A 27498-nucleotide genomic window follows, 5' to 3' on the forward strand; every position below is an offset into this window, starting at 1 on the left:
TGCGTGCGCCGTACAAAGCATTTGGCGGGTTTTTCCGGGCTATACTGTTTTGCTCCCATCACTGAGAAGCTCGGCGGTGGCTTTTAGGAAGCAGGACGTTCTCCCCAAGAGAACGAACTTCTCAAGCTTTCTGTTTTCTTCCTCTGGGCGTTTGAGGGTTTCCAAAAAAAAGAAAGAAACAGTGTTTCTCCGTGACTGACGACTGGGGCCTTCTGACCGCCTGAGGTCTTGGGCCATTTGGTCACTCTCCACCTCAGGCCCTCGGAGGGTGAAAGGCTCAGAGGGACCTCGTTCTGCTCATCGATCTCCACGCTTGTGGGTTTCTTGGCGTCAGGTCGGAGCTAGGGTGGGCCCGGCCCCGGTCCCCCTCCTGGGTCATCATGGCTGTATCCGCCCAGCTCTTGGTGGAGGAGTTGCACATCTTCGGCCTAGAATGCGAGGAGGCTGTGACTGAGAAATGTGAGTTCCTTGCCCCCTCTCTGGACCCACCCCAGGTCCACCCCCCCTGCTCGATTCCGAGGTTCACCTCCCCTAGATGGGGCTTGTCGGTGTTTGTGAGATGAGTGAAACTGAGTTTGAGACTTTGAAATGCTCACAGGGCACTGCTTGGATCCCAACTGAAAAATAAGAATGTGAAGAATGGTTTTCAGTCAGTGCAGTTGCACAGAATTTGGAAAATGTTTAAAGCTCAACAGCGAAGCAAGAGATGTTGGGATTTTGAAATGTAGCTTTTTATTTCTGGCTCCTCCCTTTCCAGCCTACACCTAAACTTCTGCTGATCCATCAACTTCTCATCAAAACTGTTGGTGGTCTGTGCAAATAAGAGTCCCTGACATGGGTTCCTAAAATTAAATTTTAGCCTTGCAAGGAACTTTAAGGAGCTTGTCAGCTGATGCTGACAAAGTTTACAGGTGGAGAAACCTATTGTTGTTGTTTAGAGGCTGCTGCTGCTGCTAAGTCACTTCAGTTGTGTCTGACTCTGTGCGACCCCAAAGACGGCAGCCCACCAGGCTCTCCCGTCCCTGGGATTCTCCAGGCAAGAACACCGGAGTAGATTGCCATTTCCTTCTCCAATGCATGAAAGTGAAGTCGCTCAGTCGCATCCAGCTGTCAGCGACCTCTGCAGGCTAGACGTGTCCAACTGTTTTACGACCCCATGGACTGTAGCCTGCAAGCCTCCTGTGTCCATGAGATTTTCCAGGCAAGATACTGGAGTGGGTTGCCATTTACTTTTCCAGGGGATCTTCCCGACCCAGAGATCGAACCTATGTCTGCTGCACTGCAGGCAGATTCTTTACCACTGAGCCACAGAGAAACAGATAAGGAGAGTTAGTGGCCTGAGCTGGTCTGTGAACCAGGTCTCCTGCGCCTGCGTCCAGTACCCCATTGTATTGATGAGGCTCTAGGGCAGTGTCAGGAAGCAAACTCTTGGGAGGTGTGGAGTTACCGGTTTTAGAATCAGGATGATCATGCATCTGCCTTTACCCTTCGTCAGCACATTGAACTTGAATGCAAACGTTAATTTATGAAAGACTGCAATACTCTAAATTTTTATCTCCAGGGTATTCTCTTCTCAACAGGAGACTTGAATGAGAAAATCAATCATAGTCAGAAGTTTATTTGGTGAGCCTAGAGTCAAAACAAGAGAAATTAGTTGTGTGAACTAAGTTTGTAAAGGCTTCAATCCAAGATGCCTGCTGATTCCATTTCATGTAGGACTACATTGGCAGTGATGTTGGAATTCTAGACTTGTACTTCATAATTGCTAACCTCACCTGGACCTTAATATTGCCTGACATATCATAACATATTTCCCTGATCTGTTCACTCTGAGTCTCCTGTGGGAGACATTCATCACCTGCTCCTCCTCTGACAATCTTCTGTCCCACGCTCACTCTCAGCTGATGAACTTACTTTCTGTTTCATTGAGAAATATAGAAGGACCTGTGTCTATGCTATATTCCTTGCCTCCTCCCATTACAGTGAATAAATTCTCCATATTTCCAGCAAAAGCCATACGCTCCACTTGAGTCTTGAATCCCATTCCTTCTCTCCTCCTTAAGGATATCACTTCAGTAACTCTTCCCTTTCTTATTTTCTATTTTCTCTCCATAAGATATTTTTTCCTAGTAGCCTAGGAATGTGAATCTTACCCCAACCTTTAAGTACGCCATTGTTGCCCATCCCACTCCAGTTATCTTTTCCCAGATATAATAAATCTTCTCAGAATGATGGCCTTCAAATTTTTCCTCCTTAAGCCCATTTCAGTCAACTTTTTCATTCCCACCACTTCACTGAAACTGCTCCTCCCCAGGTCACCAACGACCTTCACCTGGCCAAAGCCACAGAGGCATTTTTCAGTCCCCCTTTGGATGAGCAGCAGCATTTGATGCCATTCATCCGGTCCTCTTCTTTAAAATGCATTTTCCTCTTAGCTGCTTGGACACTCCTCCTGGGTGTTCCAACGTGCATGTCACCACCTCAGCCTTTGCAGATTCCTCTGCATCCTAAGCCCCAAGATACACTCAGCTCCTTGATGATCTCACCTGATCTCATGTGTTTGCTGGTGGTCCCCAAATTTATAACTCAGCCCAGACCTTTTGCCTGATCTGCAAGCCAGTCTGCTTCCCACACTTCTCCAGCTGGAAGTCTGATTGGCATCTCAACCTCAGGTGTCTGAAGCTAAGCTCCTGCTCCCTCTCCTCAGAGTTCCTCCTGCTGCCTCCCCACCTCCGTTAATAGTAACTGGCTCCTTCTAGAAGCTCAGGCCAAACCCACAGCATCATCCTCATGACTCTCTCTACACACCCACACCCGGTCAACAAATCCCAGTGGCTCTACCTTCAGGATGCTTCCAGTCTAAAGTCCAACCACTTCTCCCCGCCTCTACTGACACCGCCTTGACCCAAGCAACTGTCATCTCTCACCATGGATTTTGCCATGGTTCTCTTAATTGGTCCCCCTGATTCTACCCTCATCCTCTTCCATCTGCTTAACACAGCAGGCAGGGTGACCCTGTTCAGTGGAAGTCAGGTCGTGTTACTGTTGTGTTCAAACCATCTAGTGATTTCTCAGTTTGCTCAGAATAATTACAGGGGCCAACGGTCTGCACCCCCTTTACCCTTTCAGCTTGTCTCTGTCTCCTCCTTCCTCTTTGCATCCCAGCCGTGGAGGTCTTGCTGCTCTTGCTTCTCCCTTAGGATTCTTGCCTGAAAGCTCTTCCCCCTCAACACTGCCTGCCACACTCCTTTACTTCTTTCAAGTCTTTACTCAGATGTCATGCCCTCAATGAAGCCTTCCCTAATCATTGTGTTTAAAATTGTCAGCCCCTCCCCCCAGCCCCCTGATCCCTCTCCAGGCTTTATTTTTTCTACAAAACACATTTAACCAGCTAACATGCATTTTTTACTTATTTGGTTGTTTTCTGTCTCCCCTCCATAGTGAGCTATGTGAGAACAAGGGTTTGTCCCTTTGTTATTCACTGCTATTAATATATTCTTGTGTCTAGAACAGTGCCTGTCCCTAGTAGGTGCTGAATAAATGACTATTGAATAAATAAAGGATTATTTTCACTTTTCAAGGTGAAAGCCACAAGAAATGAACTAAGTTCTTATGTGTCCAATTTCCCCCTACAGTGGTAGAATTGTGCATTCTGTATGGACAAAATGAAGAGGGAATGGCCAGCGAGCTTATAGCCTTCTGCACCAGCACCCGTAAAGACTGCCTCACCTTAGAGACCCTGAATTCTTTTGAGCACGAGGTAAGAAGAAACTGTAGACAGACTAATAATGTAAATTTCTGTGTCTGCTCTGTCGAAAGGTGGAGCACTGTATTGAGAAGAGTGTGTACCTTAGAATCAGACCTGGATTCCAGTCCCAACGTGAGCGTGGACCACCTCCTTATTGACTCCTAACCTCAGTTTCCTCTTCAGTCAGTGGTCCCCATGATGTGTATTTTTTATGGTTATTGAATGAATTGAGAATGGTTGTAAATCCCTCCTAAAACTATGCTCAGCAGGTGGTAGTTCATCAGCAAATAATTGGTGTTCATATTAGAATTGTTATGTGTTGGAGAGAAACAGTGACAGGTTAAGTCTTTAATCTTTAGTCTATCATGTATATCTTCATTCTTCCTTTGAGGAATTTTATATTTTTGATTATATTTCAAATGCCCGTTATTACCTCATGACTATGGGAAATGCTTCCTCTATTACTTTGACTATGGAATAATATATTCATTATCTTTTATTCCTCAGTTTCTGAGCAAAAGATTATCCAGAACCTGGCATGGCGCCTCCAAGGACAGAGGACACAGGCATGCAGGACCCAGAGACATTGTCTCCATACAAGAGCTGTATCCTTTTCTGCTCAAGGCCCTTGTATCAAACTACATATTGTATTTTATCCTTTGTCTATAGTTGCATGTGTAAGTTAAGAACCAGTAATAAGGGATTTCCCTGGTGGTCCAGTGGTTAAGACTCTGAGTTCCCAATGCAGGTGACATGATTCCATCTCTGGTCGGGAAACTAAAATCTGGCATCCCACATGACATGGCCTAAAAAAAAAAAAATTGTTTTTAATAAATAAATAATTTTTTGAAAACCACAAAAAACATGAGAACAAACTCAAATTTAAAAAAAAAACAAGTAATATGCCTAGTATTCAGATTTCTTATTTGATCGATCCTTGCCTTAGATTTTGGGTGGAAGTTTATTGTTTCTCTTAACCAATGTTTTTAGAATTGAGGTGGAGGAAGAAGAGGAGACCCTCTTGAACTCTTACACCACACCCTCTAAGGTATGTGTACCCTGTTTGGAAATTGCATTCTACACGTAGCATCTTTTTTTCTTTATTCTAAAAATATCAGCACAGCATTTGAAGTTCTGAAGGGGAAAATTAGCCACTCATACAGTTCCTACTCGATTTCCACGTATGCGTCTTCCTTTCCGATCATGTGCGTAGATGATTTTACACGATGGCCGCTTTTGTGGACACATAGTTATCCTTTCTTCAGTTAGCATATCATAAAATTTTTATCAATGTAGTTTCTCTATAATTGTTCTTTTTTAGTGGGTGTCTAGTTTTGTCTCAAGTGGAGGCTCTATAACTATTGCTTATCCAGTTTAGGTGTTGGACCCCACGCTAAGAGGTGGAATAGAGCAGTGGAAAGGCACTGTCCTCAAAGCCTGAGTCAAAGACCTCAGTGACCTTGAGTGAGCTGCTTTTATCTCTCTGAGCTGCCATGTCCTTTCCTACATAATCAGGGTTCATTCATTCGCTTACTGAGCAACTACTATGTGCCAGACACTGGATGAACTGGTGGATGGAGCAGGCAAGGTTGTGCTCTGCCCTCAAGAAGCCAGTAGCCAGCAGATAATACCCTGTGATATTATCTTAAATATCTTGAAGGGCTTGAAAACTAAATGAACATGTAAAGTGCCAAACCCAAAGCAATGTATTTAGTAATCATAGTTAGTCTCTATAGAAAATGAGTTTGTGGCAATCCTTAAACAAGGAGCAAGCCTTAATCTATCAAAGTAAATTATACTGTAAGAAAGAAGACGATAGGGGAATTCCCTGGCAAGAACTTGGTGCTCTCACTGCCAGGGCCCTGGGTTCAGTCTCTGATCTGGGAACTAAGATCCCACAAGCCACGCTGCACAGCCCCCACCCAAAAAACAGAAGGAAGGAAAGGTGAGTCATTTAAATGTGCCTGTGGAAAGCAAGAAAGCTTAAATGTTCACAGCATCAGAGTTGTTCATATTTGGGAGGACTGACTTGTGGTAACTCAGCTCTCAGTAAACTGACGCATAAATCAGATACAAATTTACTTAATTTACTGTTGAAGTACACAGCTTTCTGATAGCTGAAATACCATATTGAGGACACCCCATTCCTGCTACAAAAGTACTCAGGAGGCTCAATCACAGATCAAAGTTTGGCCATGGAATCATAGCTAAGAGATGAGCTGAAATGAGTGAACAATTTGAAATATGCATCTGGAGCTCAGAGGAGAGGCAGACTGGATCTGGGGTAGAAACAGGAAACAGACTTGAACAGTGCCCAGCACGTGGGAACTCGGGCATCAGCGCAGCACGATGACAGGGTCAGAGCCCAGGGCTGGCCTTTCCCACCCAGACTGGTGCCAGGGGCAGGAGGGCCCATGTTGCAGAGGTGAGTATGTCAGTGGTCTTAGCTTGTCACCATTAAATATTTACCTTGTGCAATGACAGCTACTCTTTTTTAATTTTTTAATATTTATTTATTTATTTGACTGTGCCGGGTCTTAGTTGCAGCACGTAGGATCTAGTTCCCTGACCAGGGACTGAACCCAGGCTCCCCTCCATTGGGAGTGCAGAGTCCGAGCCACTGGATCACCAGGGAAGTCCCGCCAGCTGCTCTTTTGCCCCTGTGCTCACCATAAATCTTCTGGTTGTAGTCCGGCTCTCCACATGTCCTGCCTGACGGAGAAAGATGTGTCAGCCTGGGGATTTGAAGTTCCCATGCTGCTGGCATCTTTTTTCTAATAAATGAATAATCTGGCTATAATTTGCGTTCCTGTGTGCTCTGAGGATGAGTTCCCCCCGGGGTGTGAGACTGCAGTCCCTCTGTCTCATTATGGGTGGGTAAACCAGCCTGTAGTATCAGCAGTGAGTCTCCTGAGCTTGCTGCGAGTGAGCACACCCCAGGAACGTCTCAAGCTGGTTTGCTGACACAATCGGGCTTCACCACGTGGCTGAGGGCTGAGCCCCAAGGCTCTGCTCTTTCCCAGAGTCCTGTCCTCTTGCTTCATCCTGGGAGATGGACCTGGAGCTCTGTAGCCCCCTATATATTAGAAGGGTCTTCGGGAAAAATAGTTTGAGAAAAAGCTATTGAAACCATAAAATCTTTGCCATCGTTTGGCCCAGTAATTGCTCCTAGTAAGAATCTCTCGTAAGAAATTATCCAAATTCCAGGAAAAGCTACGTGTGTGATAGTGAGCACCTCAGTATTTGTTGTCTCCAGAAACAGATACACCCAACAATAGAGAAGTAGTTACGTAAACTATTATATATCAATTCCATCAACACAGCTACCAGAAAGGATGAAGACTGACAATGTGGGAGAAATGCTCAGAATTAATATAGAGCAAAAAACTCAGAATATACACTACTTCAATGAAGGATCATATTCAAACTAAGATTATAACTATTAGAATTTTTTCAATTGGAAAAATATTGAAATACTAGAAAGGAGTATTTTTAAACGGCTGTTGTATAAGTGTGGTACATAAGGAAGGGTCCTTTTAAAATCTAGTTTCCATTCCAGCCACTTAAGAGTGGTTTTGAATCCTGCTTTCTCTCTCCTTGCCTGTCCATGGTCACCCCGTAGGCAGCTTTGGTGGCATAACCTAAACCCGCAGCCAGGAGGAGCCCAAGGGCAGGGGAACGCCAGCCAACTAGCCGGCTGCCTGGTTTCCCTCCAGCCGAGGATTTTATCTTTGCTCAGCCACAGTCCGTTGTCCCAGACTCTGGGGAGCAAGGGATCTCGGGATTTGCCGGTTTCACCCTCCACTCCAGGCATCTCTTTGGATTCTTCTTGATGAGCAAAACCACCCAGAAAACAAAACTGACCATCAGTGAGGCGTGTGCTAAATACTCTCCAAGTATGAGCTCACCCGTGTTATCTGCCTGGAGTCACTCCCTTCTTTAATTCTGAAAATGTGTGGTAGACTTTGCCAGAATAAATAGTAACATGGTCCCATCCCTTGACAGGAAAATGTGTCCGTGCAGGTTAAAACTATGTGTGTAGCCAAACTCCCAGCTGTGGTAAAGCAGAGAGGTGGGGAAGGAAAATGAACACGCGAGCGATTTGACAGGACAGATCGCCTGCTTGGCAGTCCTGTTGGGGGATGTTGTTGGCATTTGTTTCTTAGTTGCCTCCCAAATGGAGACAGCGTACTGCTGAGGACTGTATTACAGTTGCTAAAGTCTGAGATTCTGCTTGAAAGATGGGGCCTTCAGAAGAAACCCAGCCCTGTGTGGTCTGTGCCCTTCATCCGGGCACGGCCCCCCGTTCTTCCTAAGGATATGTGTGCTTCACTTAGCAACCCGAGTCTAGAGTAACTGCGCCCTTCTCCTGCTTTGCTCCTAGGGTTCTCAGAAGCGAACCATCACCACCCCAGAAACCCCCCTCACAAAAAGAAGTGTGTCTGCTCGGAGCCCCCATCAGCTCCTCTCACCGTCGAGTTTCTCTCCAAGGTATGGATTCTGATAATTCAGCTGTCAGGCAGCAGGCCCGCCCTCCCCTCTCTCTGGTTACCTGTTAGAGGCTGACACTACAACCTGACTTAAGGAAGAGAGGTGGACGTTTCCCTCTGCAGTCGACTGGCTGGAAGACTGACTGCTCCCTCCCCTCCCCGCCCTCATCCTGTGTGGAAAGTTACTGTTTCTTACTGGTAGTTAAGGAAACTCACTTTCCACCCTCTTTTCTAGGGCTCATTTCCTAGCTCAGAACCTGATACCTCCTACCAAAAACAACCTGTCTATTCAGAAGTTGGGGAGCCTGCGAGTCTCTTGCCAGGAGGAGGCTAATAGGTTTCCACCTGCTTCTGTTAGTTCATGTGTTGTTGGGTTTCTTTCTTTCTTCTTTTTTTTTAGGTATTTATTTTTTAAAAAGAAAAGCACATATCTTTGTTCATAATGTTGCGTAACCTGTTCTTTGTTCCTCACTCAGGTTACAGCTAGTTGCTGAGAGTTTTCTTGTCCCTGAACCTACCCCAACTTCATTGGTATTTTATCCCTGCTGCCACTTCTGCACATAAATCCACAGGGATCACGTGTGACTTTTGGAAATCCATAAATGACACGTGTTCCATGAGAGAATTCCGTACTGGGAGCTCTGCTGAGGAAAAGAAAGGGCTTTAGGTGCTGCCGCATCAGGATGGGGCAAAGGAACGGTGGCGTGAACCAGTTAGGGCGACACTGGCTGCCAGGAGTCACTTCTAGACCAAGCAGAGCTTAAGACTTGCCAACCTAAGACTTTCTGTCACATCAGAAAGGAGGTGATAGGGACCTCCCTGGGAGTCCAGCGGTTAGAACTCGGCACTTTCACTGCCGTAGTCCCAGGTTTGATCCCTGTCAGGGAACTAAGATCCCACAAGCCACTTGGTAGGGCCAAAACACACAAAAGAAAGAAAGGGAGTACTAGCATCGTTCAAGATCAGAACGGGGTCAGATTCTTCTTTTTTTCTTCAAGTTTTTAATTTATGTATTTGGCTCGGCCTAGTCTTTGTTGGAGAAGGCAATGGCAACCCACTCCAGTACTCTTGCCTGGAAAACCCCAATGGGTGGAGGAGCCTGGTAGGCTGCAATCCATGGGGTCGCTAAGAGTCGGATACGACTGAAGCAACTTAGCAACAGCAGCAGCAGTCGTAGCTGTGGCACATGGAATCTTTAGTTGTGGCATGTGGACTCTTGGTTGCAGCCTACAGGATCTAGTTCCCCAATCAGCGGTTGAACCCCGGGCCCCCTGCATTGGGAGCACAGAGTCTTAGGCCCTGGACCACTGGGGAAGTCCCCTGAAAGGTAGTTGGATCCTGAGGGCGGATTTGACTTTAGTGTGGCCCACTCCTGCTTTCAGGAGTTTTCACCCTGGCTTCCGAATAGAACTGTGTAGACTTAGAAGGGCATCTTTGGATGCACAGAGATGGCTGGTTACAGAGTGGTTCTCGTAGGTGCCAGCACCATGGCAGCAGTTCTGTTCTCTCAACAGCAAGACTTTGAAACTTGCAGATCTGTTTGCAACAAACCCCGCGTGAGCATCTCCCTGGGTTAAAGGGCCGGCTGTAATGTGCGCCGCACAGAGCTTCGCAGGGAGGAGCTTGGCGCAGTCGAGATGCCCTGCCTCGTCATTCTGTAACGCATGCCAGTAAAGCTGACATCAGAAACTGGCTTCGTAATTTATGAAAGTAACTTCTAAATTATTCAGGTGGAGGCAGCACTGGAGACAGAGGTCATTAGTCAAGCTCGTTTGCTGCAGCCTCTGTGGAAAGGAGGAACTGGCAGCACCCACTGTAACAGTGCCTGTGTAGAACTGGCTCCCGCAGGGTTTCAGGGCATTAAATGAAGCCTGTTGTAAGCAGGCCTCTTGGTGCACTGTTCACAACCAAAGGCTTAGAAGACCTCGCTGTCCTCTAAGCAGATCAGCAACACTGTGTGTCCTCGGAGGTGGAATTTATCAGCGAATGAGGAGAAATACGAGAACTTGCCGATTGAGACTTGGAGAATGGGAGTGTTTGTTCACTAGCTGACAGAATTCATTACCTGTCCACCTCCAGAGATACTGGGGAAAGCTGATTCCCCTTCATTTAACTTCATTTTGTTACTGTTTCTACCTTGAACTATATCATGAGGTGTTATGTGTACACAGAGCAACTTTTGACTTATCCATAGTTCCAGGCTCCGATGATATTCTAACAAGTGCTAAAAATTCATAAGAAAGAAAATAGTACTCGAAACTGGCTCTTTAATCAATTCAGAGTTTGGGTTTTGTTTTACTTTGTTAGTTTTAAGCCAGGAGAAGACCTTTTAAACTGCGTCTCTGTGTCTAAGCTTTTCTAAACACGTTTGGTATTCCTCAACACCCCTCATTCCTGAAATTCCTTAAAGGTCCAGAATGTCCAACCCCATTAAGCTGATTAGATTTATAAAATGTGAGGCCAGGCTGGCATGCCTCCAACCCCAAATTTCCAAGAGGTAACCTCATCTTAGACTCCTCTCTCCTTTTAGATATGAACGCGGTAACGTTGATGTCTTTTGCTTCCAATCAGTGCTACTCCCCCTCAGAAATACAGCTCAAGAAGTAACCGGGGAGAAGTGGTTACCTCCTTTGGCTCGGCACAGGGGGTGTCTTGGTCCGGGAGTGGAGGAACTAGTCACCTCAGCCTGAAGGTCTTGGGACATCCAGAGCCGCTCACCCGGAGCTACAAATACATGTTTCAGAAGCTCCCAGACATTCGAGAAGGTATTTGTTTTTCCCTTTGACATTCTGGAGGGTATAAAACCACCTGGAAGGGCTTGAATCAGTAACAAAGTGTCAGCTAGGCTGGTAGAACAAGTTCAAGGTTGCCTTTGATTGATAGATGTCCTCTGGGCACCCCTATTAGGAAACAGATATAAGATGACCACTCTCAATAATTCTCCCGAATCACAATCACTTTGCTAAGAAAAAGCACATAACCATTTCCCAGTAACAGCTGCTTGAACTGTGTAAAGGAAGCCAATTACAGTGTTAAAGGAAGCGGAGACATTTATGGCTTCTTCCTTGGAAAGACTGGAAGGCTCTTCGGGTTGTTCTTGGCTTCCCTGAAACCCCCCTGACCACCTGAGTAAGAGGGAGGGTGGGGAGGGAGCCAGGCCGACCTTGGGACTGTGACCTCATCCGTGACCCCCTCCCTCCCCCCACCATGGCCAAATGGAAGGCCGGGTTCAGCAACCAAATATCGGGCAATTGGCTCGGGCTTGAGAAACTTACAGACCAGCTGGTGTCCTCGGCTGCCTGCCTGCTTCTGTAAAATGACTGACTTTAATGTTTTACAAGGTGCTATGTTTTCTCTGCTTGGCAAGTAAAATGTCTTAAACATGCTTTTTCCCTCTGGGATTTCAGTTCTGACCTGTAAGATAGAAGAACTTGGCAGTGAACTCAAGGAACATTACAAGATTGAGGCTTTTGCTCCCATTCTAGTCCCAGCACAGGTAAGAGTTGTTCTAATAGTCTTTTCTGATGGATATTGTTTTATTAAATCAATGATGAAAAGTCAGCCTCTGGCTTCCTTTTCACTAACTGTCTACCTTCTAGTTAGAACATCTACCTTGGATGAATTTGGTAAAATGGGTTGTAAGTGCTGCCTGGTTTTGTGACCAGATTAAGTCGTTTTCTTTGCGCTTGAGTTAGAGTCTTGCATGTAAACAAGATTGAGGGCCTTAAGCATTCAAGTGTCAGGATATGAGAACAGCAGCAAAGTGAGGATTTCCAGAAACGGTGACTCATGGTCTTTCCCCTTCTTTGGTCTCTGTCATCAGGGATCAAGTGCTGTGAACAGCGTCTGCGTCATAGTTTAATCTGGCTCGTGTATAGTGCTTTCTCTCTAGCGTGTACTTTAAGGGGAGATGTGTTCTCAGAGTTTCTTTACGGGGCCTCTGTCACATATTTGCATTCAGAGGAGAATGGCCAGCTGGGGAAGATATGCGAAACCATGTCATATAAGGAAGATTTGGGGGAGTTGGGAGGAAGTAGTGGAGGGGAGGCTGGGTTGTACAATCTCTTGGGGAAAGATTAGACTTCCTCGGTTTGCCCCCGGGAGTGAGAACAGGATAGAGGAAGCCACTGAGAGAGGAATTTCAGCTCAGTTTAATGAAGAACTTCCTGTTACAAGACGGTATGGTGTGTGGTTAAAGGATATGGCCCTGGAGCCAAACATCTGGGCTTCAAACCCACACTTTGCCCACTGTTTGACCTTGATTAAATTATCTAACCTTTCTGCTGCTGGTTTTTCTCATCTCTAGTATGGATGTGATAATAATATCCACCTCACGGTTATTGTGAGAGCTAAGTGAGTTGATACATGTAAGCCTTTAGAACGGTGCCTGGTGTTTAGTGAGCCCAGTAAACCAGAGCTGTCATTAACAGTTATTCAGGAGATGTGTGAAGAAAGAAATGGCAACCCACTCCAGTATTCTTGCCTGGAAAAGTCCATGGACGGAGGAGCCTGGTGGGCTGCAGTCCATGGGTTTACATGACTGAGCACGCATGCCTGAGGAAGGTGGAGGGAGATGGATGGGTTGGTAGCGATAAGCTGCTGGAACTTAAAAAGAGAGAGAGAGAGATGTGGTGAGTGGGCTGCTGGTGGGGACAGTGGGCTTGGGGGCAAGTTCCCCTTCACTGGAGATGCTGTCTCAGACAGCCATTTAGAGGGACTGAGGCATTAGATGGTGGGCAGGCTAGATGCCCCTTAAGGGTCCTTTCACCCCTGGGAGCCAGTGATGATACTTGTGGTCATCTCAGGCTCAAAGTGATCCGCCACCCAAAACATGAGTGCTGTTGTTCGATGTCTGTTGTGCTCTCCATCGTGCAGACCAGATTTTAAGCTCCTGTGTCCCAAAGATTGTTGTTCTCCTGTGTGTCTCGGTAGGAGCCCGTTACCCTGCTAGGCCAGATCGGCTGTGACAGCAACGGGAAGCTGAACCACAAGTCGGTGATTCTGGAGGGAGATCTGGAACATTCCTCAGGCACTCAGATTCCAGTGGATCTATCTGAGCTCAAAGAATATTCTCTATTTCCTGGACAGGTGAGATCAGGGGCGTGTCTCCCCTCTGGGTGCGGCTATGCTATGTGCTCCTGGTGTGTGTAGTGGACTGTGGCCAGGTGCCCCACACTTTTGACCTCTGATGCCAAGAGGTGTAACTGGAGCTCAGGCGCCGGAGTGGACGCCAGTGTGGGGATTCCGATCCCCTGTGTGCTGCGACCTTGGCTCTGGGATCTGCTGCCAGATTTCAACCCCAGCTCCACCCCGCAGGGCGGATGACTATGGCGATGTTACTTAACCTCCCAAACCCAGAGTGTCCTGATCTGTGAAATGGAAATGATAATTCTCACCTTATAGGAATGTTGTAAAAATGAGATCACCATGTAAAGCATAATGATTATTACACTAATATAACCCCCTTCATTTGTTTTCTAGAAAAACACCCCCAAGTTTACAATTACAGAATGAGAGTGGCTGGACAGTACTTGTAACTCTATGACAATAGCTTATCCCAGACCTCCTGTTGATCACGTCTGTCTGCTGCCTGCCTTTCAGGTGGTGGTCATGGAAGGAATCAACACCACGGGTAGAAAACTCGTTGCCACCAGACTCTACGAGGTACAGTGTGTGGGCTCTTCTCCATCTTGGAGCCCGTCCTCTGTAAAGGCCTGTTGATTCGCTTCTCAATTCTCTGTAGAGTACGACCTACCTCTAGGTCAGGGCTTAGCAAACTGCTCCCCTAAAGGGCCAGACAATACATATTTCAGACTCCACAGACCTGGTCTTCATACGGTGTCGACTCTGCCATCATAGCACAAAAGCAGGCACGAACAACCCATTATCCAAAGAGCGTGGCTGTGTGCCAGTGAAGGTTTACTTACAGCAACAGGCGGTAGCTAGATTCGCCCGTAGCTTAGCAGCCCCTGCTCCTGCAGTAATCCTCTGCCAACTTCCAGGGGACGTGGAAGAAGCAGCAGCACGTGTCCTCCCAGGCAGGACACCCATCCTGCAGTCGCCCGTTTTGCTCCTGCTCTTTCCTGGGTGTTTTTTGAGTTTAGCCGTGACCTCATGCTACCAGGTGTCTTGGCCACTCTGAGCAGTAAAGAAAAAGGGAAGGGTCATCAACTCTGTGGTCTTCCCTGGTAGTTCAGCTGCTAAAGAGTCCACTTGCAATGCAGGAGACCCCGGTTCAATTCCTGGGTTGGGAAGATCAGCTGGAGAAGGGATAAGCTACCCACTCAGTATTCTTGGACTTGCCTGGTGGCTCAGCTGGTGAAGAATCCACCTGCAATGCTGGAGACCTGGGTTCGATCCCTGGGTTGGGAAGACCTAGAGAAGGGAAAGTTACCCACTCCAGTATTCAGGCCTGGAGAATTCCACGGACTCTGTCGTCCATGGGGTCTCAAAGAGTCAGACACGACTGAGCGCCTTTCACTTTCATCAACTCTGTGGGCTTTTAGCTCCAAGGAGCAAGACACCCACAAACAAGCTCCCATTCAGTGCCCACCCTGTTCCTGACCAGAAGCGGAGCCTGGGGCAAAACCTCACCACAGTTTTCTCTCCTGTTTGAAGGGTGTGCCGCTCCCGTTCCATCAGCCCGATGAAGAGGATGGAGGTGAGCTAGACTTCCAAGGGTATTTTGCCAACAGTGCAGGTGGAGAGGGGTGGGCCAGGGTCTGGAGCACAGTTCCTCTGGCCCTGGGAAAGCTTCAGAAGCTGAGAGAACCGTTCTGGAGCTCCAAGGGCGACCGCAGATTCATGGGTTCACAGGCCCTTTGTGGACGGCCAGGGCTCTGAGCCTCTGTGGCTTGGTCGCCTTACCTCCTGTGCTCTGATTCCACAAGAGCTGTCATTTCAAGACTAATGTTTAACAGGTGTTTGAAGGTTGCTTTGAAAAAGAAAACAGTGGAATTCCCTGGCCATCCAGTGGTTAGGACCCCAAGCTCCCAGTGCAGGGGCACAGGTTCCATTCCTGGTTGGGAAAGATCTTGCATGCCGTGCGGCCAAAAAATGAAAGGGGAGGGAGAAGAAAAGGAGAAAACAAGAACAGGGTAAAGAGCACCGATTTAAGAAAGAATTCCTTTAAATGCCATGTGATATCCTGGACAAGGAAAGGGGACATTAGTGGAAAAACCAGTGACATTTATAAAGTCACGAGCTAACAGTAACATACCAGTATTAATGCCTTCGTTTTGATGAATGTACCCTAGTTATGTAAGATGTTAGCATTTGTGGTTGCTGGGTAAAAGGTGTACATACGGGAACTCTGGACTCTGTTTGGGGCATTTCTACAATTCTAAAGTTATTCCAAAAAGAAACCTGTCTTTAAAAATTAGACGCATTTCTCAGGAAGCCTAGCTAACCTAGATGAGAAAAGATGAACATTTCAGTAAACTTGGCTTCATAACAATTCCAAGCATTTTTGTAAGCAGAGCAGTAGGCTGTTGAGGATTAGCAGGGAGATAGCTGATGCTAGCTGTATTGTGAACACCCCCTCCACGTTAATATTGTGTGAGGTCATTCTTAGAGGCGGCCTGGAATTGGGAGCAAGATTTAGGAGTTTATGACATTGCACATTCTCTCAGGAAGTAAGTGTTTATGGAAGCTAGAGCGCTGGTATTGAATCAAGTTCAGGTAACAAAGGGAATAGACAGGGCTGAACTGCCCGGAGCCAGAGCTATGCCAGGGAAATCTTTGGAAGCAGTTGAATAAGTTGGTTTGGTTTTGTTAATAGTCATTTATTTTTATTTATTTATTTGGCTGCATTGGGTCTGCAGTGTGGCATGCAGACTCTAGTTCCCTGACCAGGGATCGAACCTGGACTTCCTGCATTGGGAGGGCAGAATCTTAACTGCTGGAAGTCCCTGAAAAAGTTGTTAATAGACATTTTGTGAGCGAGGTGTTGGGCTCAACACCTGGGTGTGGAGACACGGAATACAACATGGACCTGTCCGTCGGGCACTCACCGTCTACCTGGGGCTGGCGTCCCCTGGGCTCCTCAGAACTGAATGTAGCTTTGTCCCCTCCCCTCTTCACAGCACCAGTATTGCTCTCCTCCTTGAATTCTCCGTCTCAGTTCAGTTACTGCCACGCTCGAGGAACAGTGGCCCTCATTCCTGGAATATATTCCTGAACATATTACTTTATATGGCAGAAGGGGCTTTGCAGGTGTGACTAAGTTAAGGCTCTCGAGATGGGGATTGTCTAGGTGGGCTCAGTGTAATCACAAGAGTCCTTATAAGGAAGGGCGAGAGAAGGCGGGAGAGACGGACATGTCAGGTTCTGGCTTTGAAGATGGAGGAGGGGCTGTGGGCCAAGGATGCAGGCAGCCTCTGGAAGCTAGAAGGGGCTGGGAAAGGATTCTCCCCAGAGCCTCCAAAAGGAATGCTGCCCTGCCCACACCTTGATTTTAGGACCTGCGACCTTTTGGACTGTAAGATAACAAATGCGTATTGTTTTAAGCCACCAAGTTTGTGGTAGTTTGTTACCAAAACCATAGGAAGCTAATAAAGCTGCCTGTTAAGAAGTCCAGGATCATTGGATTTGTTGTTGTAAGCTACAGAACCTGGTTCAGACTAACTTAAGAGAATTTGTTAGGGGAAATTCAGGTAGCACACAGACCAGACAAATGGCTGGAACAGGCTTACAGCCTGGATCACGGCTCAGTAACGCCAGGTGTCCAGGTAGCAGGGAGTCCTGGGCTGTGCTGACCAGGCACCTCAGCTGGGTGGGTCAGTGCCAGTCTTTTTTCTGTCCTTGGATAGTTCACCTTGAGATTCTGGAATCCAGAGGAGAGAGTGAATGTCTTAAGCCGGTGCATGCCTGCTCTTTGGCTGGGGAGGACAGTGCACCTAACTTACATCTCCATAGGGCAGAGGGTGCGGGGGAGGGGACCTTATGGATGCCAAGGCGGTTCTCTAAAAGGAAAGCAGATGCTTTGAGGAAAAGGGCACCCTGAAACAAGGCACTGCACCCCATAACACGAGAGTCTTCCGTCCCAAGCTTTGCCCCCTAGCTTGTCTTCCTGGACCCCTCGATGTACCAAATTCTCCAGCTCCTGTCACCACTGATGGTCCCTCCCACTGAGCTCGCAAACCTCAGTGCTGTTGGGGACCCGCCTTGCCCTGGCTCCTGAAAAACTCTACTCTCAAGGGTAAACAAAGTCACAAAAAGACAAATACCATATGATTCCCCTTAGATGAGGTTCCTAGAGCAGTCAGATTCATAGAGGTGGTTGCCAGGGACTGGGGGAGGGGGAGCAGGGAGTTAGCATTTAACGGGTACGGAGTTTCGTTTTTACGAGATAGAAAGAGTTGTGGAGATGGAAGGTGGTGACAATTATGCCACATTATGGATTTATCTAATACCACTGAAATGTTGACTTAAACATGGCTATGATCAGGAGGAATTTCCCTGTGGTCCAGCAGTTACACTCCGAGTTTTCACTGCTGAGGGCACAGGTTCGATCCCTGGTCAGGAAACTAAGGTCCTGAAAGCCACGCAGCACGTCTCCCCTGCCCCCCAAAAAAGTTGAGTTTTGTGTTGTATGAATTTTACCACCAAAAAAGAAGTTAAGAGAAAAAGCACGTAAGCAAATGTCACTTTGATCAATTCTCTTATAACCCCCACTTTCCTCCCATCATCTCTGGAGTCCTGTTTGCTGGCGCAGTTGGCTGTGTGCAGCTCATGGAGGGCTCTTTGAGGGTAGAGTGAGGTCTTATTCCTTTCGATTCCCAGAGTTGCACATGTGAGACTCTTAATTGAGTCCCAAGGCATCTTGCCCTCATTGTCCTTTCTCCCACCATCCCAGCATCTTCTCATCAACACCTTAACAATCCTTTCTGGCTTAGATTCTGAGCAGTTCATGGTCCTGGTGGCCTGTGGGCCATACACCACATCTGACAGCATCACCTTTGACCCCCTGCTCGACCTGATCACCATCATCAACCGCGATCGACCGGACGTCTGCATCCTGGTAGGGCCCCTCCCGGGACAGTTCACCTAGGGAGGCACTGAAGGAAGAATGGGGTGGGGGTAATCTTAGAAAAAGGTCTGATGAGGTTCTAAATTTTTAGGAAGAGTGTCAAACTCTCCTCCTTAAAAGTATTTCTGAGTTCTTGGTCTCCCTCTTTGGCGAGGTGTGCGGGTTTTTGTTTGTTTTAATGTTTATTTATCTGGCTGCACCAGGTCTTAGTTGTGGTGCGTGGGGTCTTTGATTTTCATCGCAGCATGCAGGATCTTTAGCTGCGGCCTGTGAGATCTAGTTCCCTAACCAGGGATGGAACTCGGGCCCCCTGCATTGGGAGCAGAGTCTTAGCCACTGGCCCACCAGGGAAGTCCCTTTGTGTGCATGGTCTTAATCCAAAAGCCCAGGGTGTTTTGCCACCTGCATTGATTTTTCAGTATTTCACCTCTTGTCTAATTACTCCCATTTGTGAACTCATCTCTTTTGAAAGCTCAGAATACTGCTTCTTGGAGGTAGATTGCCCTTGCTGGGTTGAAGGGGGAACAAAAGCCCAGTATTATAGGAGGCAAAGCAGCCAGTGACGGCCCAGTGTGCCTGTCCATCCAGGAGGCTGTGTCCTTCTGCCTGTGATATTGGCTGGGCACCACCCCCACCCATCTGCCAGTGTCCCAGGCTGTACAGGCAGCCTTGGAGGGAGAGGTGGACCCTGGGCAGAGAACTGCTAGGGTCGGGTATGTGAGGGTACTCAGAGGCACATGCAATTCTGATGTGTTCTTTTGGTACCTTCGTTTCTCCACTTCGGGCTGATCTGCAGTTTGGACCTTTCCTGGATGCTAAGCATGAACAGGTTGAGGTAAGTGGCCGGGGCTGGAGTCAGGGAGAGACTGGGTACTCGCATTCAGTCAAGGCCTCACTGTTACTTTCATCTCTTGGAGTTTATCCTGCTTCTGTAAAAGCCTAAATGAATCCCTGTGTCTGATCAGAAAAACATTATTGCAGGGCAAGTTTAATAAAGGTACTGAATGTGAAGGCTTCATTTCACCAGAATACAGAGCCATCTGGAAGCCGGGGCGGGTGGAGGAGGGGATCCAAATATCTGAGTCCTGGTCCCCTTCGTGTACACTTGTGGCTCTGGGGCAGGAAGGTGGGGGAGGTGCCCATGGTCCCCCGGAGCTGTGCCTGTGAAAGCCCTTTCCTGGCTGCGACAGCTCTGGGCCCTGAGTGTCACTGTCCTTTGAACTTAAAACACAAATGGCCCTTCTGGAGGGGTTTCTTTGTTTTTTTTAATTTTCAATTGCTGGGTCTTCACTGCAGTGCGAGCTTTTCTCTAGTTGGGGCAAGCAGGGGCTACTCTTCACTTTCAGTGTGCAGGCGTCTCATTGCAGTGGCTTCTCGTTGCGGAGCACGGACGCTCGGGCATGCAGGCTTTAGTGGTTGCGGCACATGGGCTCAGCCATTGCAGTTCCTGGACTCTAAAAGCACAGGCTCAGTAGTTGTGGCACACAGGCTCAGCTGCTCCTCAGCATGTGGGATCTTCCCAGACCAGGGATCTCCTGCATTGACAGATGAATTCTTTACTGCTGGGCCAGCAGGGAAGCCCTCTCAGGAGGTTTACCAGCCACAGCAAAGGCTTCAAAGCTCTCTTCTTCCTACTCCTCCCCTCGGCTCACCATCAGGACTGATTCTTCCTGACCTCCTTGCCTGCTCCCAACTAGACTCAGTTCTTGAAAGGACAGAGACCTTTGTCTTGTGTATCTTTGCATCTTCTTCAGCTTCTCACCCAGCATCTGCCCCGAGGGCCATCTAACCAGCACTCAACAAGTGAATAGACACCAAAAGTTCACCCTGTAAATCTTTCTTTTCTTGCAGAGCTGTCTGCTGACGAGCTCATTTGAAGATGTTTTCAAGCAATGTCTCCGAACAATTATTGAAGGAACACGAAGGTCAGCATTCAAAATACTGGGCAGAACTTTACATTTCCTGAGTTTCTCCAGGGCTTCCCGTTAAGAAACTGAAACCATTCAAAAGTCCTGGTAATTCCCATCCTTATATCCTTTTGAACTGCAGAGATCAGCTAGAACCCTTGGGCTTCAAGTGCACCGACCCTGAGTGAAGAGGCGTCTTTGTAAAACACAAAGATAAACACATTTGAAAGGACAAGGCCTGTCTCTTTCTGTATTTCCTTCCTTTTCTCACTCCCTTTTGTAGAAATTCACGTTCCCTGGGAATCTTCCCAGGGTGGGGCCAGAGACTGTTTGATGGCTTACAGCGCAGAGTCCCAGGGGGCCTAACATCTCCTGTGAGTGAGAGTTGGAGGGTGAGCCCAAGTCCTTTCCCGAGTCAGTGCTTCCCTGGTGTCACGGCACCCCGCGACAGCTCGTATGTGGGTGGGGATGCATGAGGGTGGGGATTTTGAACCCTTGCCACGGACTGGAGGGACAGGACTGGGAAAGGTCATAGCGGTGATGAGGGCTGGGCAGTTCTAATTTGAGAGAAAAGCCGCTATTCCAGGAAGAGCGTAAGCCAGAAGTAGAAAGTTTTTCTGGAAGCTGACACCCCCATTTCCTGTCGCTCCCCTCCAGTGCCCGGGTTTGAGAGAAGCTGCTCTTGGTGGTGGATCTTCTCCGGGGATCTGCCTGCCAGGAGCTGAGCTCATCGAAAACAAACATTCCTGAGGCTAAGTGTAAAATGCGTCTGGAACAAGGGTGGTTTTTGAAACAAGACGTATAGTCTTCCGCCCTTGGCGGTGAGAACTGATCCCAGCAATGATTAGCTGTCATTCTACCTTCTCGTCCCAGCAGGGTAGGCCTCTCAGACTGGGGGGAATCCCCAACCGACCCCAGAGTCGAGGGGCTCGGATCGTGTGGTGTGACAGCCTGCAGCTGGGCCTGCCGCTCCCTTCCCCCTCCCCCGCTGCAAGTGGCACGGCAGGTGTCTTCCCTCTGCACCCCCAGGGTTGTTTGGGACCCTGAATGAGTTTATCAGACCTGGAGGCTCCTCAGGAGATAAATCCCTGAAAAACGGGCAGGCCTGGTGTCCCTGTTTTGTCAGCCCTCGGGTCCCCTCCGGGATAGGAGGGGACCGCCCCGCACGCCAGCCGGGTGCTTTCCATTTGAGATGGGGTTCTGTTTTTGGTTCCTCACCCCATGTGGTATTGACAGCAGTGCCACACAAAGAACAGACCGGGCATTGTTGCCTTGGGGGTGAGCTCCCAGCACCACCAGGCACTTTCATCTGCAGCCAGAGTGCGCCTCAGGGAGAGGGGCTGCCCACCCTCCCCAAACAGTGTAAAAATGGCCCTCTTTGGGGGGATTTATTTTCACTCTGAGAGGTCAGCAGCGCAGAGCATTGAGCCCATTTATCTGAAAACCAGAGCCCACGAGGAAGCGCTGCCTCCCTCCCGGGAGCCCAGCAGAGCCCCAGAGCTTGAGGGAGCGGCTGCAAGGCCCGGCCCACCACGATGTGTGAAGTTGCGCAATGCTCAGCATAGTTGGAATTTTCTCTCGGATCCCTCCCCCTGCAACGCGTGTATAACCCAGAGCAGGAGGCCCGTTCCTCCTTAACTGTTGCTCTGCCAGCTCCTGCGAGGCAACAGAGCAAGTCCGTGTCATAACAGCGGCCGGCTGCATTTCTTGGTTCTTTGTGTCCATCACAGACTGAGCCCCGGGGGTCTGGAACACACACTGTCCCCTCCAGGCCACCCCCCCACTCGTTTGCCAGGCTTCAGCGCCCAAATTGGTAGTCTTGGATAATCACAGGGAACTTTTCAGTGGCAAAGGAACAGTAACTAATTTGCTGAGTACCTGTGGTCTCGAGGTTCAGATTTTCCGCTGCAGAAGTATCGGCTCACGCCTTGAGCAGGTACGATGAACAAGTGGCACATGTATTAACATCACCAGCACCTTTATCCCACGTGAGAGGCAGCTGTGTCTCTATACCTGCACAGGTGGGTACCTGCCTGTACCCACCTTTGGGAAGCCATCTCCTCTTAAACAAGAGAGGGCGCTAGAAGTGAAAGCTAGTGTTGGGTGTTGTTTGTTGTTTAGTGGCTAAGTTGTTAACGACTCTTGTGATCCCATGGACTGTAGCCTGCCGGGCTCCTGTGTCCATGGGATTCCCCAGGCAAGAATACTGGAGACGCAAGAGAGGCAGGTTCAATCCCTGGTAGGGTAGATCCCCTGGAATAGGAAATGGCAACCCGCTCTAGTATTCTTGCCTGGGAAATCCCATAGACAGAGGAAACTGGCAGGCTACAGTCCGTGGGGTCACAAAGAGTCAGACATGACTGAGCAGCTGAGCACGCACAGGGATCGAGCCCGAATCTCCTGCTTGGCAAGTGGATTCTTCACCACTGAGCCACCAGAGAAGCCCAGCGGATGTTAGACATGCCTCCAAAATAACACCTTCCGCCACAGGCCCCGCTGCCAAGGACAGCGAGGGAGTCAAGGAGACGGGTTCTTTCCCTTTTCTTCTCTCGTGTGGCTGGAGAGGATAAAGCGTCGGCCCGTAGAGTTACGGGGCTTTTCTTCACTTCTGTGTTATAACCTCCAGCAGAGGGGAGATCTGTCATCTCTGCTTTTACTGTTGCTGTTAGATATTTCTTTCATGTTTGTCAGACACTCAGCTGAGGAGTGAAAACCAGCACTGATTCCCCGTGTGAGGCGGAGGGGCAGGGAGGGGGCATGGGCTCTGGGAGAATGCACTGTTTCTCCCGCTCCTGGATCCAGTCTGCCTCCCTGGTCCCTCCCGAGGGAAGAGCCCCCAGTCAGGGAGGCAACGGGACGCCTAAAAGCCACATCGGTTCACCCAGTGTGAAGAGTCAGAACTTTGGCTTCAGCTCTTGGTCTGAGGAAAGTGAAGATGTATCAGTCTCTCAGCCGTGTCCGACTCTCCAAACCCATGGACTTCAGCCCCCCAGGCTCCTCTGTCCGTGGAATTCTCCAAACAAGAATACTAGAGTGGGTTGCCATTCCCTTCTCCAGGGGATCTTCCCAACCCAGGAATCGAACCCGGTCTCCTACGTCGCAGGCAGATTCTTTACCACTGTGCCATCTGGGCTCTGAGGATTTCTAGTCATGTCCTTGTCTTTCCTGATTCTCTAGGTCTCTGTCTCGTCTTCCCTTTTTCTACTGGTCGTCCTCTTCCTCTCTCAATAGAACATGACACGGAGCTGTGAGAAAGCATGTCCTGAGCTCGTCGAGGTGGTCGTGTGATAGAACAGACCGTCTCTCACACCCAGTACCCCATGGGGAACAGCACCCCCTCCTCGTGGAAGAGCTCCATTCTGAGCATCCCCCTTGGAAGCAGGCTCTTGTCTGAGGCCCTGACACTTGGAATCTGTCACCCGGCTATGAGCTGTGTCATTTTCCTTCTCCTGACCTGTTTTGTTTTTTGTTTTTTGCAAACCAGCTCCGGCTCCCACCTCATCTTCGTTCCATCGCTGAGAGATGTGCACCACGAGCCCGTGTACCCACAGCCTCCCTTCAGCTGCTCCGACCTGCTTCGAGAGGACAAAAAGGTACACGCTTCCTCTCCTTAACAGCAGGCAGCCGAATGCAGCGTGCCGGCGGCGACCACCCAGCTCCATCTGGAAGCGGAGGGTGGGGAGATGGAGCGCCTGATGCAGCTTCTCTTTATCACAAGCGCATGTGTTATGTACTGCATGTTGGACTTCCTGTGGTCTCCCCAGCCCTGTGGACCCCCCACTTGCCCAGAGGAGAAGTTTCTAACTTCGGCGCGCTAACACCTGCCCTGCCTGTCTCGTTGCAGCGAGTGCGGCTCGTGTCCGAGCCCTGCACCCTCTCCATAAACGGAGTGATCTTTGGTTTGACGTCCACCGACCTGCTGTTCCACATGGGGGCCGAGGAGATCAGTAGGTGAGAAGGGGGTTCCAGTTCCTTGGGCAGTTGCTGGCCCTCTGGACCCTGGTCCTGTCCTTGGCCAAAGGCCTGCTGGGCAGTCTCGAATGGGCAGTCCCTAGAGCAGCACTTTCTGCTAAACCCTTTGGCCGCTGAGTTTCTCTGCACCCAAAGGGGGCGGCGGGACTCACGTGTGTCTATCACCATTTGTCTACAGTGTTTGAGGCCCTGCAGGGCCCCTTCCATCCTATCTTTGCCCTTAATTTCTAGTCATAGACATTCATCGACTTTGCTTCCTTTGCCACATGTGTGACCTAAACGAGCTGTCCGTGCACGTGGGGTGACTGTATTTACCCTGGAGGGTATTCCCCCTCCCAGAACAAGGTATTACTCTGCAGGGAATCAGACGCTACCGGGTCTGTTGAGCCGAAACTCAGCGGTTCAGTTCTTCCATCACCTGTGATGGGAAGGAGTGTGGAGCCATTCGTGTGTTAGGCGAGATGGGTGTGTGCAGGTTGGCTCTGGTTGGAGATGCAAGGGTCACCCAGCTCCAGCTGGCCCCTCGAGGGGCAGACCCCACGTGCTCTCGCACGGTGTGGGGCTGATGACGGCCTGCCTGGGCCCTGATCACAAGGCGTTCCCGCTCTTCCCCTTCTCAACCCAGTGTCCTGCTCAACAGACTGAGCTGTTTACAGACACATCTTTAAACTTCCTCAGAGGCAACTTCCTGTCACACACCTTGGCCACATCGCTTCTCTCTAGTTTAAGAAATCCTCCCCGAAGAGAAACAGGTGCCGAGAAACAAGTTTCCACTTTCCGTTTCTTGCTTTTCTTCCTTCTGCAGTTCTTCTGGAACTTCAGACCGGTTCAGCCGAATTCTTAAACACATCCTGACCCAGCGGAGGTGAGCCCACCCTGTGGGGCATCTGCCCGTGCCCGGAATGCTTTGGAGTCACAGAGCTCGGACAGATTTGACCTCAAGAACCTTCCCCATGGAAGTGAAGGTGGCTCAGTCGTGTCCAACTCTTTGCAACCCCATGGACAGCAAGGAGATCAAACCAGTCAATCCTAGAGGAAATCAACCCTGAATATTCATTGGAAGGACTGATGCTGAAGCTGAAGCTCCAATCCTTTGGCCAGGCCACCTGATGCAAAGAGCCAACACATTGGAAAAGACCCTGATGCTGGGAGAGATTGAGGGCAGAAGGAAAAGGGGCAACAGAGAGTAAGAGGGTTGGATGGCATCACTGACTCAGTTGACATGAGTTTGAGCAAAGTCCTGGAGATGGTGAAGGACAGGGAAGCCTGGCCTGCTGCAGTCCATGGAGTCACAAAGAGTCAGACACGACTCAGCAACTGAACAACAACAACAGCCTTCCCCAGGCCCCACCAGAGAGCTCCCTCCTGGCATGACAGGCCTGTTCTGTCCCCCAAATACAGAGGGAAGGGAGAGGCAGGGTGTGACAGCCTGGAAACCAGCGGCAGAAAAGGAGTCCGTCTGGGGACGGCTCCCGAGGCCGCTGCTGCTGACACTCTCTCCTCTCTGCAGCTACTACCCGCTCTACCCGCCCCAGGAGGACGTGGCCATCGACTACGAGAACTTCTACCTCTATGCTCAGCTGCCTGTCACCCCTGACGTCTTCATAGCCCCGTCAGAGCTGAGATACTTCGTGAAGGTGGGTTTGAACTCAGCCATTTCCCAGCAATGCCAGAACCAGTTCCTTTCTGGACCCCCGGCACTTACTCCTCTTGGGTCTGCTGGTGGGGACGGTGGCCTCGTTCCTTTGCAGGAGCGGGGAGGAGAAAACAAATCTGTTTGTATAGTGCTTAAGTAAGTGACGCGCCCTTGCTGCCTGCCGCCACCACCCCACCCCACCTGCGGCATGGCGCTCAGGCAGCCCAGCCTGGGAGCCCCAGAGGCAGCTAGGAAGGCCCTCTATCCATGGCTCTCACCCATAGCCACCTCGGGTGACCTGGGCTTGCCTGTCCCCTCCCCGAATTCTGAGGTGAGCTCCCAGCAGCTCTGGGGCACATCCAGGTTCGGGCCCTCGGCGGGGAATCTACCCCATCAACCTCCTCTTGCCAAACCAGAGCCAGTCCGACCTCCGGGGGTAAACCTTCTTTCACGCTGTGAAACCAATAGAGCAAGTCTGTCTCCACGCTTGGGAATTGGCTGAGTCACCTTCTTCATTTTGTTTTGGAGACACAAGAGGCACTCAGAGTTTTCTAGTAATAAATTAACATATTGGACCGAAGATGGTTTTCGTTTGCCTTCGTTTCCAGTTTCTGTAACATCCTCTGGGGCTGAACCCTTAGATGAGTCCAGCTTCTTCACATCCGTGCCCATGGTTTCAGCCTTTCCAGACCCATAGTCACTCTTTCCTCCCCTCCAGGACATCCTCGGCTGCGTCTGTGTGAACCCGGGGCGTCTCACCAAAGGGCAGGTTGGGGGCACCTTCGGCCGACTCTACCTCAGGAGGCAGACCGCGGGCGGCGGGGGGCGGCAGAGTCCGTGTGCTGCCGCCCAGGTGGTCAGGATCTGAGCCGCCATCCTTCATCAGCCCTGTTGCGCAGGCCTCACAGGCGGGCCTGGGGGTAGCCCTCTGATGAGATCCCACCCATGGAAGGAGCAGAGGCCCTGCAGGAAGGCCTCAGGCAGCTGGTCCCCATCCCTGAGTCCAGCTTCTCTGGAAGAAAACTGTTGTTTCTTCCTGGACACTCAGAGTCCAGAGAGAACTGGCTGTGCGTGCACCATGCTCAGGAAGGTCAAGGCTTTACGATTTCGTATATGAGTCACACAGAAAAACAACTTTGGGAGAAATAGAATAAATTCTGTAACTTCTGCATTGAATCTGTCTTCTGCTCCTTCTTTTTCCTGGTAGTGAACAAAGAATGTTGCCTCCTTGACCTCTGTCCAGAGAAGCAGAGCGTCTGTCACGCTGGGTTTCCGCCCAGCCCCAGCTCTGACCCTCTGAGGCCCCCATGGCCTCTGTGCTGAGGAGGCGCTGGGCTCGGCCAAGGAGCGTGCAGCTGGCTGTATGCTGGGCCCGCCAGGCGCGGTCCTTTCAGGCCCAACATGGTCCCAGCCCGACCGCTGCATCTGGAGGGGTGCCTCCCAGAGCTGCGCCAGAGCCAGATCCCCTTGCGCTGGCTCGGCCGAGTTGCTCTGCTGCCCGGGTCTCGCCTCCAGCCCAGAATGCTCGGACAAGGCCAGGCCCTCCAGGGCCCCCGCCACGTCCCCACCCCTGGGGGTCCCAGCACCTGGCAAGAGGCTGTTGCTGCTAAGTGAGGAGTGGGTTTCTGTTCTCAGCTGGTGGCCGTCCTGCCTCAGACTCCAGAGCCACGGCTGGAAACCCCCAGCTGCCAGGCCAAGGGCCAATGCCTTGAGTC

General features: G+C 49.7%; 1 protein-coding gene across 3 annotated transcripts; it reads left to right on the top strand.

Moving 5' to 3' along the window:
• POLA2 (DNA polymerase alpha 2, accessory subunit) lies at positions 1–26959 on the top strand. Of its 3 annotated transcripts, none has more exons than XM_005699889.2 (18): positions 1–459; positions 3636–3760; positions 4256–4353; positions 4739–4796; positions 8133–8239; positions 10810–11003; positions 11646–11734; positions 13171–13326; positions 13840–13902; positions 14857–14899; positions 18135–18259; positions 19065–19103; positions 20120–20193; positions 23660–23768; positions 24020–24126; positions 24953–25012; positions 25658–25784; positions 26502–26959. In XM_005699889.2, exons 1-18 carry the CDS (start codon positions 381–383, stop codon positions 26649–26651), a joined length of 1803 nt encoding a protein of 600 aa, XP_005699946.2. In that variant the 5' UTR covers positions 1–380; the 3' UTR covers positions 26652–26959. The 3 variants fall into 3 exon arrangements, with proteins under 3 accessions (XP_005699946.2, XP_013831494.1, XP_013831493.1); XM_013976040.2 differs by lacking the exon at positions 26502–26959 and adding an exon at positions 26200–26363; XM_013976039.2 differs by lacking the exon at positions 26502–26959 and having other exon boundaries at positions 25658–26363.

Source organism: Capra hircus, chromosome 29, assembly GCF_001704415.2.
Source record: "Capra hircus breed San Clemente chromosome 29, ASM170441v1, whole genome shotgun sequence".
Taxonomy (NCBI): domain Eukaryota; kingdom Metazoa; phylum Chordata; class Mammalia; order Artiodactyla; family Bovidae; genus Capra; species Capra hircus.